At 36.6% G+C, this 13,048-nt stretch overlaps 1 protein-coding gene across 1 annotated transcript; it reads left to right on the plus strand.

Annotated features, from left to right (window-relative positions):
* The first annotated feature begins 709 nt into the window (after positions 1-709).
* On the plus strand, positions 710-6,048 carry LOC126802068 (serine/threonine-protein kinase rio2). The gene is made up of 14 exons (XM_050529601.1): positions 710-796; positions 1,161-1,294; positions 1,389-1,435; positions 1,532-1,602; positions 1,691-1,804; positions 1,886-2,061; positions 2,167-2,255; positions 2,421-2,538; positions 2,783-2,856; positions 2,978-3,025; positions 4,341-4,509; positions 4,791-4,916; positions 5,190-5,279; positions 5,476-6,048. The coding sequence occupies exons 2-14, from the start codon at positions 1,211-1,213 to the stop codon at positions 5,665-5,667; spliced, it is 1,398 nt and encodes a 465-aa protein (XP_050385558.1). The 5' UTR covers positions 710-796; positions 1,161-1,210; the 3' UTR covers positions 5,668-6,048.
* The last annotated feature ends 7,000 nt before the right edge of the window (positions 6,049-13,048 follow it).

Consider the following 13,048-nt stretch of genomic DNA (forward strand, 5'->3'; position numbering starts at 1 on the left):
AGTTCCCATTGCTTGCGTGAATATGCCAGATGAGCAATTTTGAACGCTTTGATGCGGAGTCTTGTGAGGTAAAAAGTCGATTTTGCGGGGAGGATGCGGAGGGGGCCCATCGGGGCTGTGGGGACAGAGGCTGCATAGTCAGTAGGGATTGCAAGGGTTTGTCGGAGGGGCTACGGTTAGAGGTTAGGAAGCCGTGCAAGGATGTCGCCGACGAGGAGTGTTGATGGAAAAAGTCGCCGGAAACGGGAAAACGCAGGCGGCCAGCGAAGAAAATGAGAAAAATATGGATTTTTCTATTGGTTTTTCCAGGGCTCTAAGAGTTCAGAGTTTTAGGATAAAATGCGTGATAACGTGATCGAGTATGATAAATACGAGAATAATTCAGAGAATAACTGTAATTTTATTAAATGATGTGAGAGCCTATATATAAGCATTATATAGATCTAAATCTCGTAGGATCTAGAAACCTAATTTATTACAAAGGTGCACATAAGGGTAGAATAATAATTCTCTCGGAACAATTGTCAATTTGGAGAACTAAGTAAGTCCAATTAATTATTCTTTGTTGGCTCACAATGGACAATTAATCATATGGGAAAAATCCACGTCGAAACGGTGTCGTTTCGGAGGGGGTTCCCAAGTCAAACGACGTCGTTCTGAGTAAAACCTATTGAAAACCAAAAGATTTAGAACTCAGGAACAACAAACTCAGAACGTCACTGTCGTTGGTTTCGGCTGCTCTGTTTCTGTTTCTGTTTCTGTTTCTGTTTTGCCGCCGCACCCAAGAATCTACAAGGTAAGAGTCTCAATCCCCAGTCGGGTCTCTTCATATTATCTGAAATTGGTTTGTTTGCAGTTTAGCTTAGTTTCCTAGTTTACATAGATGGTGGCTTTGGTTTCTTCTAGTCAATAACACAAAATTTGAGTTGGGAATAATTGCGTGGCACCATTCGTGGGAAAGCCCTTTGATTTTTTTCTTCACATCGCTTTGGGCATCAGTTTGGAAATTACTTTAGTCCAGGCTATTGTTCCTGATTTTTGCAATGCTGTTTTTTTTATCACTTTTGCTTCTATCTTGCGTTGTAAGCTCATGCATTGAGCTTGTAAATTCACTTTAACATTGGAATGCTGCTGAGAGATGTTTTTTTTTGTGTGTGTAGACTGATACCCATATTGGAGGAATCAGCGGCGGTAAAGTAAGTAGGGAGAGATGAAGCTGGATGTGGATGTGCTGAGATACCTCACAAAGGAGGATTTTAGGGTGTTGACCGCTGTCGAAATGGGAATGAGAAATGTAAACTGCCCCTCCTATTTTACTTGTTTGAAGCTTTTTCAAGTGTGTGCTAAACCCCTGTATTGAGTGTCTAAACCCTTCTGTTTTCGTTCAGCATGAAATCGTACCCGCTGAACTGGTGGAGCGTATTGCTGCGCTCAAGTATGTATCTTGATTTCGGGTTTTCTTTCTTTTCACTTGTTGAATTTGAGATTGTCGGCCTTTTATCTAATTTTCGGGTAATTGTTAAATGTGTAGGCATGGTGGCACATATAAAGTTATGAAAAATCTGCTCAAGCATAAGCTCTTGCATCACGACGCCTCCAAATGTAAGTTTAATATTCTTTGTCCACGTATAAATAATTATTGACTTTGATATTTTTCTCATTTTTTTTCTTGGTCATTGTGTGCATCCAGATGATGGGTTTCGGCTGACGTATCTCGGTTATGATTTTCTCGCAATTAAGACTTTGGTCAACCGTGGAGTCTTTGCAGCCGTTGGTCGTCAACTTGGTGTTGGAAAAGAGTCAGGTAGCAATTCTTTCCTGCTTATTGTATGTTATAGATGCTGGTGTGAGGTTCTGGTACTTATAGCATTTTCTCTTCTTGAAGATATTTTTGAGGTGGCCACCGAAGATGGTACAGTGATGGCAATGAAATTGCACAGGCTTGGTAGAACTTCTTTCAGGGCTGTCAAGTCTAAGCGTGATTATTTAAAACATCGCAGCAGTTTCAATTGGCTATACTTGTCCCGACTAGCTGCACTCAGGGAATTTTCTTTTATGAAGGTCATTTATCTCTATCTAATGTCATTTTTAGGTTTGTTTGTTTGGTCTGTCCGATTCTGTGTTTTATGATGATGTTGACTATACACTTTTCTTCCTCTTGGGCAGGCTTTAGAAGAGCACGGTTTTCCTGTTCCAAATGCTATAGATTGTAATAGGCATTGTGTGATTATGTCACTAGTACCAGGCTACCCACTGTAAGCTTCTTCTTTACAAATTAGGAACAGCAATTATTACCATTTGTACTTGGAGATGTAACGTTGCCTTATTATGTTTGCTTTAGAGCTAGCTTGCTTAAGAAAAAAGAAAAATTTATCATGTACATCCTTGGATATTTGGAGCTAATATTCTGTTCGATATAGTGTGCAGGTGAAGCAATTGGCAAATCCTGAGGTAGTTTTCAATACTATCATTGGGCTCGTTGTTCGTCTGGCAGAACATGGTTTGATTCACTGTGACTTCAATGAGTTTAACATTATGGTATGCAGTTTGAAACAATCCAACATTTTAATGTTTGCATCATTAGGTTGCATTGACCTCTATTATCCTTATTTTGAAAAATTTAATTAACTTGAATCTTGTGATTGTTCAAAGCATGGATATGCCTTTTGACTATCATTTGGAAATTATAAAAGTGATCATGAGTGATATACATGGATCAAAACGTCCGTTTGACTTCCTTTTCCAGCGCATTGGAATAATTTTGTAATTTCTCTTCTCTTAGATTGATGATGATGAGAAGATCACCATGATTGATTTTCCACAGATGGTCTCTGTATCACATCGTAATGCTCAAATGTAAGAAGCAATTTCGAAAAACTACCAGTCTTATTCTTGCACATCTTATTGAATTTCTGTATGTTGGCTTTAGTGATATAACTTATGAGCATATCTCATTTAAGAAAGTTTGACATGTCAGGTACTTTGACCGTGATGTGGAATGTGTCTTCAAGTTTTTCAGCAAGAGGTGAGTAATTTATTTTTTCATTGTCATTCTCCATTTTATAAGGCAGATGCAGTTGTGAACTTGTAGATTAGCGAATATAAGTAACAATGTTATAGATGGATACTTGGATAGTAAGAAACCACATTGTTAGTTGAATGCGAGTAATAACTTGTGAATTTGTTTAAGTGATAATTTATGTCAAAGACTCAAATTAATCTTTCTTCTTCTTTTTTTGCTTCTTATTGGCTTTTAAGATCATGGGTGTAGGTGGTAATGGTTTACTTTTACATAGGTCTTTATAATCCTTGAGGTTTATGCTGAAGATTATTGAAACCCAGCAAATATTTTAGTGCACCCAACACTTGGAAAATTATCATATAATTCCAACTTTACCGTGATGTACACCCAGCACCACATTTTTAGTATACAGACCTCAATCTTTCAGTTATGTAATCTCTTTTTCAAGTTGATCATCTCATTATTTTGTGAAAACAATAAATTGCAGTGTCTTTTGATCGTGGGTGCAATTAAATTAGGTGTACCTGTATTCTCTTCATCTTAAAATTATACCTAGTTTACTGTGGACATGCTCATAAAGCATTGGTCTCTCCATATATGTATTCATGGTCTTTTCAAATATCTTCTCTCTCCTGCCCTTGTCCCTCCCTTTCTCTACCCTTCCTTGCAACCACCACAAACCTTTGTATCCTCACCCTTCTTTTGTCCTCAGCCACCAGCATTGCCTACTCTCTTCTATCTCTTTACCTTCTTGAAAGCTTTGTCATTTTGTTCTGGCCTAAGTTTTCAATTTCTTATTATTGTGACTCTGCTCAGTCAAACACTATTAACAGCTTTTTCTTCTTAAAAGCTGAGGCTGACTTGTGTTGTAGATTGGGGTTATGGTATGCCTTTAGACCATCAAAGCACAGGTCTTTGTGGTTTTGGTACAATCTTTTTATCTGCAGTACAAAATGTAATGGTAGTATGTCCAAATAATGTTTTAATCGTGCTCGAGATTAAAAGGCGAAATCACAACTAAAGAATAAAAATGGAAGATGAGCAATGGATAAAAAACGTTGGTCCCATGTGAAAAGAGATCAGATGAAGATCATTTAAGATAGAAAAAGACCAATCCTCTTTTGTTTGATGTCAAATCTCAACTTTGATGCTGAGGGATGACTTTGGTTGCTGGGTTTGTATTTATGAGTATATATTGGGAAAACATGAGATAATTTATCAATGCTGGGTGCAATCAGTTTTCTGCTGGGTTCAAATAGCAACACTCCAAAGTGGATCAGCCTATTTATGATTCTGAATTTATTTATCATTTTTTCAGGTTCAACATGTCTTTCCATGAATGCACAGCTGATATTGATGGCACAGCTGTGGACACAGATGACAGTGGCAGGCCTTCTTTTACTTCAATAGCAAAGGATACTGGTTTTCTGGACAAGGAACTTTCTGCCAGTGGGTTTACTAAGAAGGATCAGGACGAAATTGCTAAGGTATTGTGTTGAATGAAGCTTCGTACATTCAATTGTCGCATTCTTTTGGCAAAGTTCTGGAGCATTGTCGTTATTTTACCCAAATATAATGCCCTACCCTGTTGGATCCTTTCATACTCTAATACTGCTAAAAAAGGAACAAATGCGTGCTTACTTCTGCATGTTATAGCCTCATAGGTTCCAAGCTTTTGGATAAATATCTGATCGGATAATTACTGTTATTTGACTAAATTCTTGTCATCTGTGACTAATGATGTTCAAGCTCATGTCATCACATGCAGTTTATTGAAGGAGGAATCAAGAACGATGCTAGTTCTGATGATGAATCTATTGAAGATGACGAACAAACCTCTGTGTTAAATGAAGCAGACACAATGGGTGTTGACTCACTGCATCTGGTAGATCAGGTGCATTTTCCTCTTTTTAATTTTTTTCTTCAACAAACTCTTTTGCATTCTGTTGATGCCCTGAAAAAAAAATTAATTCTGAGTCACAAGTTGAGTTCTCATGAAGATCAGCGAATTCATAACTGATTGTATTTGCAGAGTGAACTTGCATTTCTTGTTAATATTAACTGTCTGGTAACTAATTCCGAGACAGAGTTTGTTGTGGGTGCTAGTTGTATCATTGAATGTATGCGTGTACTTATTCTTCTTATGTAATTGGATCACATGTTGCAGAATGATGAGCAAATTGAACTAGAGAGAAATGTGAGAACATGTGAAGCAGGTCCAAGCAGTGAACCCGAAAATGACGATGGGAGTACCGAGGTAGATATTGAACTTATTTGGCTTCCTACAAAAAAATTAATATAGGACTTTGTCAGTTTGCTATCAATTATGGCATGTTACATTCCAGGGTAGCAACTGTAACCCCAGTATAATTAGTTGCATGTGGAATCATTTGTAAAGATTACTGTGACTTTATCCCTTACTCAACATCCTTTCCTCCTTTTTCTTTTCTCAGGATGGAGATAATGAGACAGTTAATAATGACAATGATGCTGAGTTGGAAAAACGCTTAAACAAGGTAAGGCGACGTGCTGTAACAGCAGCCCGTGGAGGACGGAAGACTTTTGCATCCAGAAATACCTACAAAGACAAGGGTGGTAAATCCTCGAACAGTTCCAAGATCCAGAGACATTTAAGTAGCTGGTAGAACTTGTGAAGTGCGGCTGAAAAATCTGAAATGCCCGCACAACTTACATCCGTTGTATACCAAGTGGAACTTGCACACAGAGCTGGGATCTCCTGCTTGTGTCATATGTATGCCTTTCCTTATAATGATCATAAGAGTCTATCAGTGACAAACAGGGGAGAATAATTATTTATGAAAGGGATCCAAGGTACTAAAATAGAGGTTGGTACTTCGTAACCTTGCCTTTGTTCATCTTAATCAGTGTCAGTCTTTGTTAATCGAGTTTTTAACTTGTCAGTTGAATTCTCTGTATCTGTATGATCCACTTGTGTCTTGAACTTGGCCAGATCGTCATCTTTCAGGCGGTTTAGAATTAAATGAATGACAATGGAACTTTCAAGATGCCAATCTTAAATCATTAATGCCTTAATGGTATTCTGCATCACTTGGTGTCCAAGGGTTTATATATCTTATTCTTGATAGTAAATAGCGTTACTCATAGTACTGCATCTAATAAGTGGTTGATAAGAGACAGGCCTTTGACATAATTAATCTTCAGGTGCATTTTTTGTCATGTCGGTTATTTTTTGTCGTTTGATGCTGAGAGCCAACACTCTTCACAGCATAGGGAATTTCATCTGCATTCTTCATTTGTTTCCCAATTAGCTTATGATCTTTGCTTGGTCAATTTGGAAATGGTGAGCTTTCAAACCTCTGGGAAAACTTGTCTAGGAGAACTTTTATCGGATGCAGAGGGAACTCAACTGGCTGAAGTGCTTTGGTATGAATTGGAGCTGGTAATTCTATCGAAGCAGAGGGGATTATGTTTGCCATCTGTGGGTTGTGTTGGAGTATATGGTTTTAACCACATTTTGGGACTTATGGTAATTCTATTGGTAACGGTTTCGGGAAAGCAACTGCGTTGCCCCGGCAAGATGTGTGGAAACCCGGCCATTTACTCTTTTCATCTTGATAGTCATAGGAGCTATTTTTGAGCTGTCTGGATAGGTAGAGAGTTCTGCTTGCAGTGAATTCCAGTTTGAGTTGGAGTCTTGACTACCTTACTAGTTACTACCGGCCACCCTCGTAGTTTGCTTGCAAGCATTTGGGATGAGATTTATGCCATAAAGTGTACTTCAACTGGTGCTATGATTGTTGAAGGGTTCACTGTTAATATTGGCCTGGTTACTGAGGCTGAGACATGGGGAGTTGACTCTTTTGCCTGTAATCTCAATATTTACTAGTTATTCCAAGAACCTGCTTAAACGGTGAAGGACATTATGACCTGATCTCAAAAGTGATGTTAGCTCGATATTTGCCTACACTTATATGACGAGCTACTCTTTTACAATTTCGAGATTGTGCATACCTATTGGAAATTGAACATGGTTGCTGATGATCACACAGTTTTGGCATTGAAGTTGGAGTCACTCGCCTACTAAGGACTCTTTAACTTAGTGGCTCACTGGCTAGTGGCTACTGTGGCCCTAGCTTATTGAATTGTTAGCCAATAAGGTTAGGTTGGCTACTTGATCGCCGCAATTTTTCCTGCATTCAAATTCTGGTTATTAGCCAGAAGAATCTGCATATCGCAGTATGTTCAACAAAGTCATCTTGTTTTTTTTTTAACTAGGTGAAATGGTTGACGACCTTTAATATGCACAATATATAATGGATCAAAATATAAATTGACTTGAAAACATATTCATCAGGAGACATTGTAGATGTGTAACTAATCATTGATTACAAGCTGGCCGGAGGCCTCTCATGGATTACAAAGAAGGCATGGCACTGCAACAAACCAAACCAATTTCACTTTTATACTGATCAATTACATGACTTCAACATCACAAGAGTCCCGACACTTAAATTAGCATACATGCATATAAATCTCAAGTGAGATATTGTGTATCCCTTATCACCCATTCCACCTTGATAGCCAGTATTGAGGACAAATGTTTTTCTAGTTTAGAAGTGCCAATGTTGGAGATGAGAGATCATGCATATGAAAAAATGACAAATAAAATAGAATTTATAAGTGGGTGGATAATACCCAATTGTATTGAGGTATTTTATGATTAAAAGTTTAAAACCCAACATTTGTGAGGTGCGTAAGTTGGAACAGTATCGGTACATTTTATCCACAAATCATGTTTGTCGCAGTTTAACTTATAAGTAGGTGGATAATTTCTAATTATACTGAGACATTTTGTGATTAGAACTCAATATCTGTGTGGTGACTAAGTTTGGACAATATTGGTACAGTTGGTACACGAACCAAACTTTTATTGTTTAACAATTTTAAGCGAGCTCAAGAACTCAATGCTTGCTAAGGGGAAAACTCTTAAACACACTACGTTATGTATGTGAGAGCTTGTTGAACTTTGTATCTAGAATGGAACTGAAAAGGTTAAGGCAAATTTAATTGGATGACTTGGAAAATTATAGCTAACATACATACATTAATGAAAATTTAGTGTTGTCTATCCTTCAATCATGTTCAGAGGGTCAGGGATACAAATTTCTATTCTTATATACACCAGTCCTTCATTTTTTTCGTCTATATACTCCAATACACTAGTCCAATGTGTTCCCAAACATACTGTATCTTATTTTCTTAAACAAACAACACCATGACATGACACGCCTTTGATAAAGACAAAAATGTGGATTAACGGACATGAGCCAAAGAAAAACAAAAAATTTGTTGTTCCCGCAAAAAATATTAGCAATCTACACCTTATCATAGAGAAAAATTGTACTTAATTAGTTGCATCTGAGTAATTGTATTTAGTATTGGTTTCTTAAAATTATTATTTTTGAGTAGGCAGAGGCACAAGCTAATATTAATAAGTTTTCACCACCTACTGATGATGATGATGTTGCAATGTAAGAGGATATTTTGACTCAAGTCTTTGGTAAAGACCGCATTGGTTCTGTTAGAGGTCTTGGGAAGTTATTCAAAACAAAATTAGGTGTTGATTCACAAAGTGACTCCATATATAGATGATGATTTGAGACATGCACTAAAGGTCTAAATTGTGTAAAAACATTTACTAATAGTGTTAAAAGAAAATGTACTTTTGCAACAAAACAAGCTTCCTTATACTAGATCACAAGAGAGCAAGGCTCTTTCGAATGGTTTAAGGGTGTGATGAATGAAGTAGCCGAAAATTTACCTAGATGGTGTGATCGAGTTTCACACCTACTGCACTAGTGTTTATGAAGAAGGAGATGCTAGATCAGCCTTGATTACTATACTTCAATCTATAACCATGCAAAAAATGGTGTGGATTTAGTTTAAGGAACGAGGGTGAAGGCGCATTATACTAGCAAAATTGACGTAATGTTTTTAAGCATGTGGTAGTGAAGTGTTAAGAGTATAATAGGTAGTGGGTAGGTTTGGTCATTTTGGAATAATATGTAAAGCTTTTCACTCTGTAATTTTCATTAAGTGAGTAACAATGTAACCCCTCAATTATTAACGTGTTCTCTCTCCCTTTCTCTCAATTTTCTTCCTTCATCTTTGATTCCCTGGTTTTAGCTTTGCTTTCAATAACCCATGAATTTCTAACATGAAGCACCCTTATCAAAGAATTGGCAAGAACTACTACATACTCTAAGTTTTTATCTTATAGGTATTATATCCCGAAATATATACTTTCCCTACTATCTTTGTTTTTACTTGCTTTATTTTGTAAATCGAGGAATATACATGATCTCACATGTACATAGTTATTAGATACAAGTTTTACTCATATAATTTTTTATTTATAATAAACGATACGACTAGGATTAAAAGTTAAGTAAAAGGATGTAAAAAACACTCAACAATCTATCTAATTCGTCTTAAATATTAAAGTTGTGAGTGAAAATATCTAGACTTCATGTCATAATTGATTGTGTGTCCGAAAAATGTGAATAACGAATTTCCTCCTTATTTGTCAAATATTTAGCACCTTTTTTTCTTTTATAATGACTATGATGTATATGGAGTTGTTTATTCTTGTACTTTTGATGCAATAGTGTTTTATTGTGGTGTACATTGATTAGTTTGGGATTTAAAGAGGTTAGCTTAAGACTTTTCTAGAAAAATTGAGACCAATTTTATTTTTGCAAAGAGAACTTTTAGTTCCACCCTAACCATATATCTTTTAATATATTTAGGGTATATAGATATAATTTGTATGTAATGTGGATATCATTCCTCTGCTCTCTCATAACCCTTGTTATTCCGTTGTTGAAGATGAACTTATAGATGGTGAAGTTTCATCACTTTTATATCTGGGTATTGTTAAATCTATTAAAAGTTTTCAACTTTAACTCAAATCTTGCACTGCCTATTTATGGTTGATATGATGGGTTATCATTTATCAATCTTTTTTAGTATGATCATGTGTTCAATTACTGTTCCTAATTGTTTTTATGGTGTGTTTTCAGGGGTTTACATTACTCAGATCGACTTTTTATAGGTTAAAGTGACAGTTATAGGTAATGTGAAGGCTGAAACCATGATCGAGATCCTAACCAAGAAGACTACGTTGAGTTGTTGTGGCCTGACCTAAAAGCCAATTCTAAAGACGAGAATCATAATGGGGTGTCGGTGGCGTCGTGATAGAAACACTTTGTGCTACGTTCTTAATATGTTTTTACCTCCATTTGTACTTTGCTTAACCCTTATTGTTGTAATATCGAGTCATTGAGTCACAATAGGAGTCTTGGATGGTTATGGATGTGTTTTTGTGCTTAAACGAGTTAAAAACGAAGAATTGGTCTAGAGTCCTAGTTTGAGTAGGAATCCTTATAGGACTAGGAAACCTAGTTGAATTAGGAGTCTTCATCTTTCTACGTTTTGGTCGCATTGGCGATATCTTGAGAGTCATGTTTGCATTAGGAATCCTTGTTAGACTAGGAAACGTACCATTTTGGAAAGTCCTACTTGAACTCAAACTCTTATTACGAAACTTTCCTAAATGAACTTGCATGTTCTAGTAACTTACTTATTCTAGTAAGTTTCTTTTTTGCAAATTAGAAACTTTCCTAATCTAGTTGAGCTCATCTATTACATATGTCTTTTTAAGACAACAAATGTCTAGATTAAGACATAAGTTTCGAAATAGATTATCTCTTCTTATTAATTTCGGTTTTTATTTTTAGATTTGAAGAGATAATTCAAGGAAGAAAAGAGGAGAAGCCGTGCATGATCTTTGAGGAAATTAAGGAGTCTTGCCGAGCTATCCAATTCAGCTTGTGAAAGAAGTCTTGCCGTGCTATCCAAATCAGCCCATGAGAAGGAGAGTCCAGCCCATGCCGTGTAACCCTAGAAGAAATAGGAGATAAGAGCTTCTTCTACAAGGAAAGCAAGGGCAGCTATTCGATCCAATTAAAAAAGAAGAAATCACAGCCGTGCATACATGGATCAGCCCATCCTAAACCCTAGCAGCCCCTCCTCTCCTCCTTCCTCTATATATAGCTCGGCCTCCCTTCATAAAATTCATCACCATTCTCTCACAAACAAAGCCGAAATTCTGCCAAAATCCATCCAGGAAATTCAAGCCAAAAACCTTCATCCATCACCACAAAACCATGCTCATCTTCCTCCTCTTCCAAATCCGAATCATCCTTGCTTCATCCTAGAAGGTTTCTAATTTGTGATTCACCCATGGCTTGTAATTTTTCTTTTGGTTTTCTGCAAATTTCGAATTCATTGTATGAATCATTGGATGTAATTTTCGGTTTTATATATGAAGAACATAAATTCAGGCTTATTTGGTTTTATGTTTTGATTGTATGAACTCATGAGATTTGTATGTTTGCCATGTATAATGACTTAGGGCAGTAGGGTTTCGAAATTAATTCAGGTTTTATTTCAATTTATTCTTTGAATTTGTACATCTAAATCAATGCTTGAGGAAGCCAAGGCCATGGTTCTCCTAAGGTTGCGATTTCATTCACCAAAGTGTTCTTTGATTGAGTATGCGCTTCGTGTTTCAATTATTGATACTTGTTTAGGGTTGTGATAGTTATAGGAATTTGCATGTTTAATCAAGATGAGTGACGCCATGCTTGTGTAATATGTTTCCAATTCGACTTATTGTGCTTATGTGCTACTTTGTGGTTTAATTTGTACGCTTCGTTATGTTGAACTCTCTTTAGCATATGTTTAGGATTGAACGCTTCGTTGATTCTAAATAACTAAGAAATCTTAACGATTAGATGAACCGCTTCGGGCTCTAATTAGAATTGGAATTGAAATGGACTTAAGAAAAATCGAAAATACTTGCTGCATATATGTTGTTCTATACGTGTTATACATGTTTCTTGAGAAGAATTCGTGTTTTGGTTATGTGATGAGTGGTTGATCAATTGTATATAAGTAATTTATGATTTATTTTACGTTGTAGTTTTAGAATCCAAATCAAATCCCCCAATAACATGATAAGTGTTGAGGCCCTTTTGATTCCCCGGACTGAACGATCCCTGCTTATTCTATACTAACGATGATGTTTTTCAGGATATTTTATAGACGTTCTAACAAAACGCTCTATCACGTCGGTATAAAGTAGAAGGGTAACAGGCAAAATAAGAATGATAACGTTAATATTCGTGAGGGTGAACTAGGTGGTGATGCAACAAGCGTTGCTGCGCTGGTTCACCCCGATCTCAATCGCAGCCTCAAGAGTAGCCTAATGTGTCAAATCCAATGCCTAATGTCCAGAGGCCTATTCTTAGTCTACCCTATCATGATTCGCCAAATAACAGCAGGTGTATGGAAACATGTACCCAAGGCAACAACATTACTTGGTTTATATGCATGCAACAAACTATCATGCAGCACACCCCATCATTAGCTACGTTGCGGCTAACTATGCTTCACAACCTGCTTATTCTCAGTCTCACACATGCACATTGGGGTTTGGGGAATGAGGTTGATCCACCGTCTTATCATTTGGATAATCATCGACAGTCGTTGATGTCTCATCCTCCTCAACCCTATCCACTACATCCCTACTATTACGGAATGAGAAGGGAGGACGACATCTGTTCTTCCCAGATCGACCTAGAAATCAGATATAAATTTGCCAACCACTCTTAATTTGACCACCCAAATGTTGCCGTACGGCTTTCTTTTTTACCATGGTTAAACATTTAATATTTATTAAATTTTATAATACTAAACTAATTAAATGATATAGCATAACTTTTTTTTTCTCTTTAAATAAATATGTCTTTCTCCATCCCTACAAACTCTACCTCTCCCTTTAGGAAATCTCCCAAATCTTGCACATAAGATTTCAGGTAGAACTTGCTATCAATAATTCATAATCATCCAATATAATATAAGATGATAATGATAAACACATTAAAGAAGTTTTCAATTTTGATTTCAATTTTTTTCATT

Source organism: Argentina anserina, chromosome 7 (assembly GCF_933775445.1).
Source record: "Argentina anserina chromosome 7, drPotAnse1.1, whole genome shotgun sequence".
NCBI lineage: Eukaryota > Viridiplantae > Streptophyta > Magnoliopsida > Rosales > Rosaceae > Argentina > Argentina anserina.

Coding starts and splice junctions, on each gene's coding strand:
- LOC126802068 (XM_050529601.1), top strand. CDS start 1,211: ATGAAGCTGGATGTGGATGTGCTGAGATACCTCACAAAGGAGGATTTT. Junction 2,857..2,977: donor TCACATCGTAATGCTCAAAT/GTAAGAAGCAAT, acceptor TTGACATGTCAG/GTACTTTGACCGTGATGTGG. Junction 4,510..4,790: donor ATCAGGACGAAATTGCTAAG/GTATTGTGTTGA, acceptor CATCACATGCAG/TTTATTGAAGGAGGAATCAA.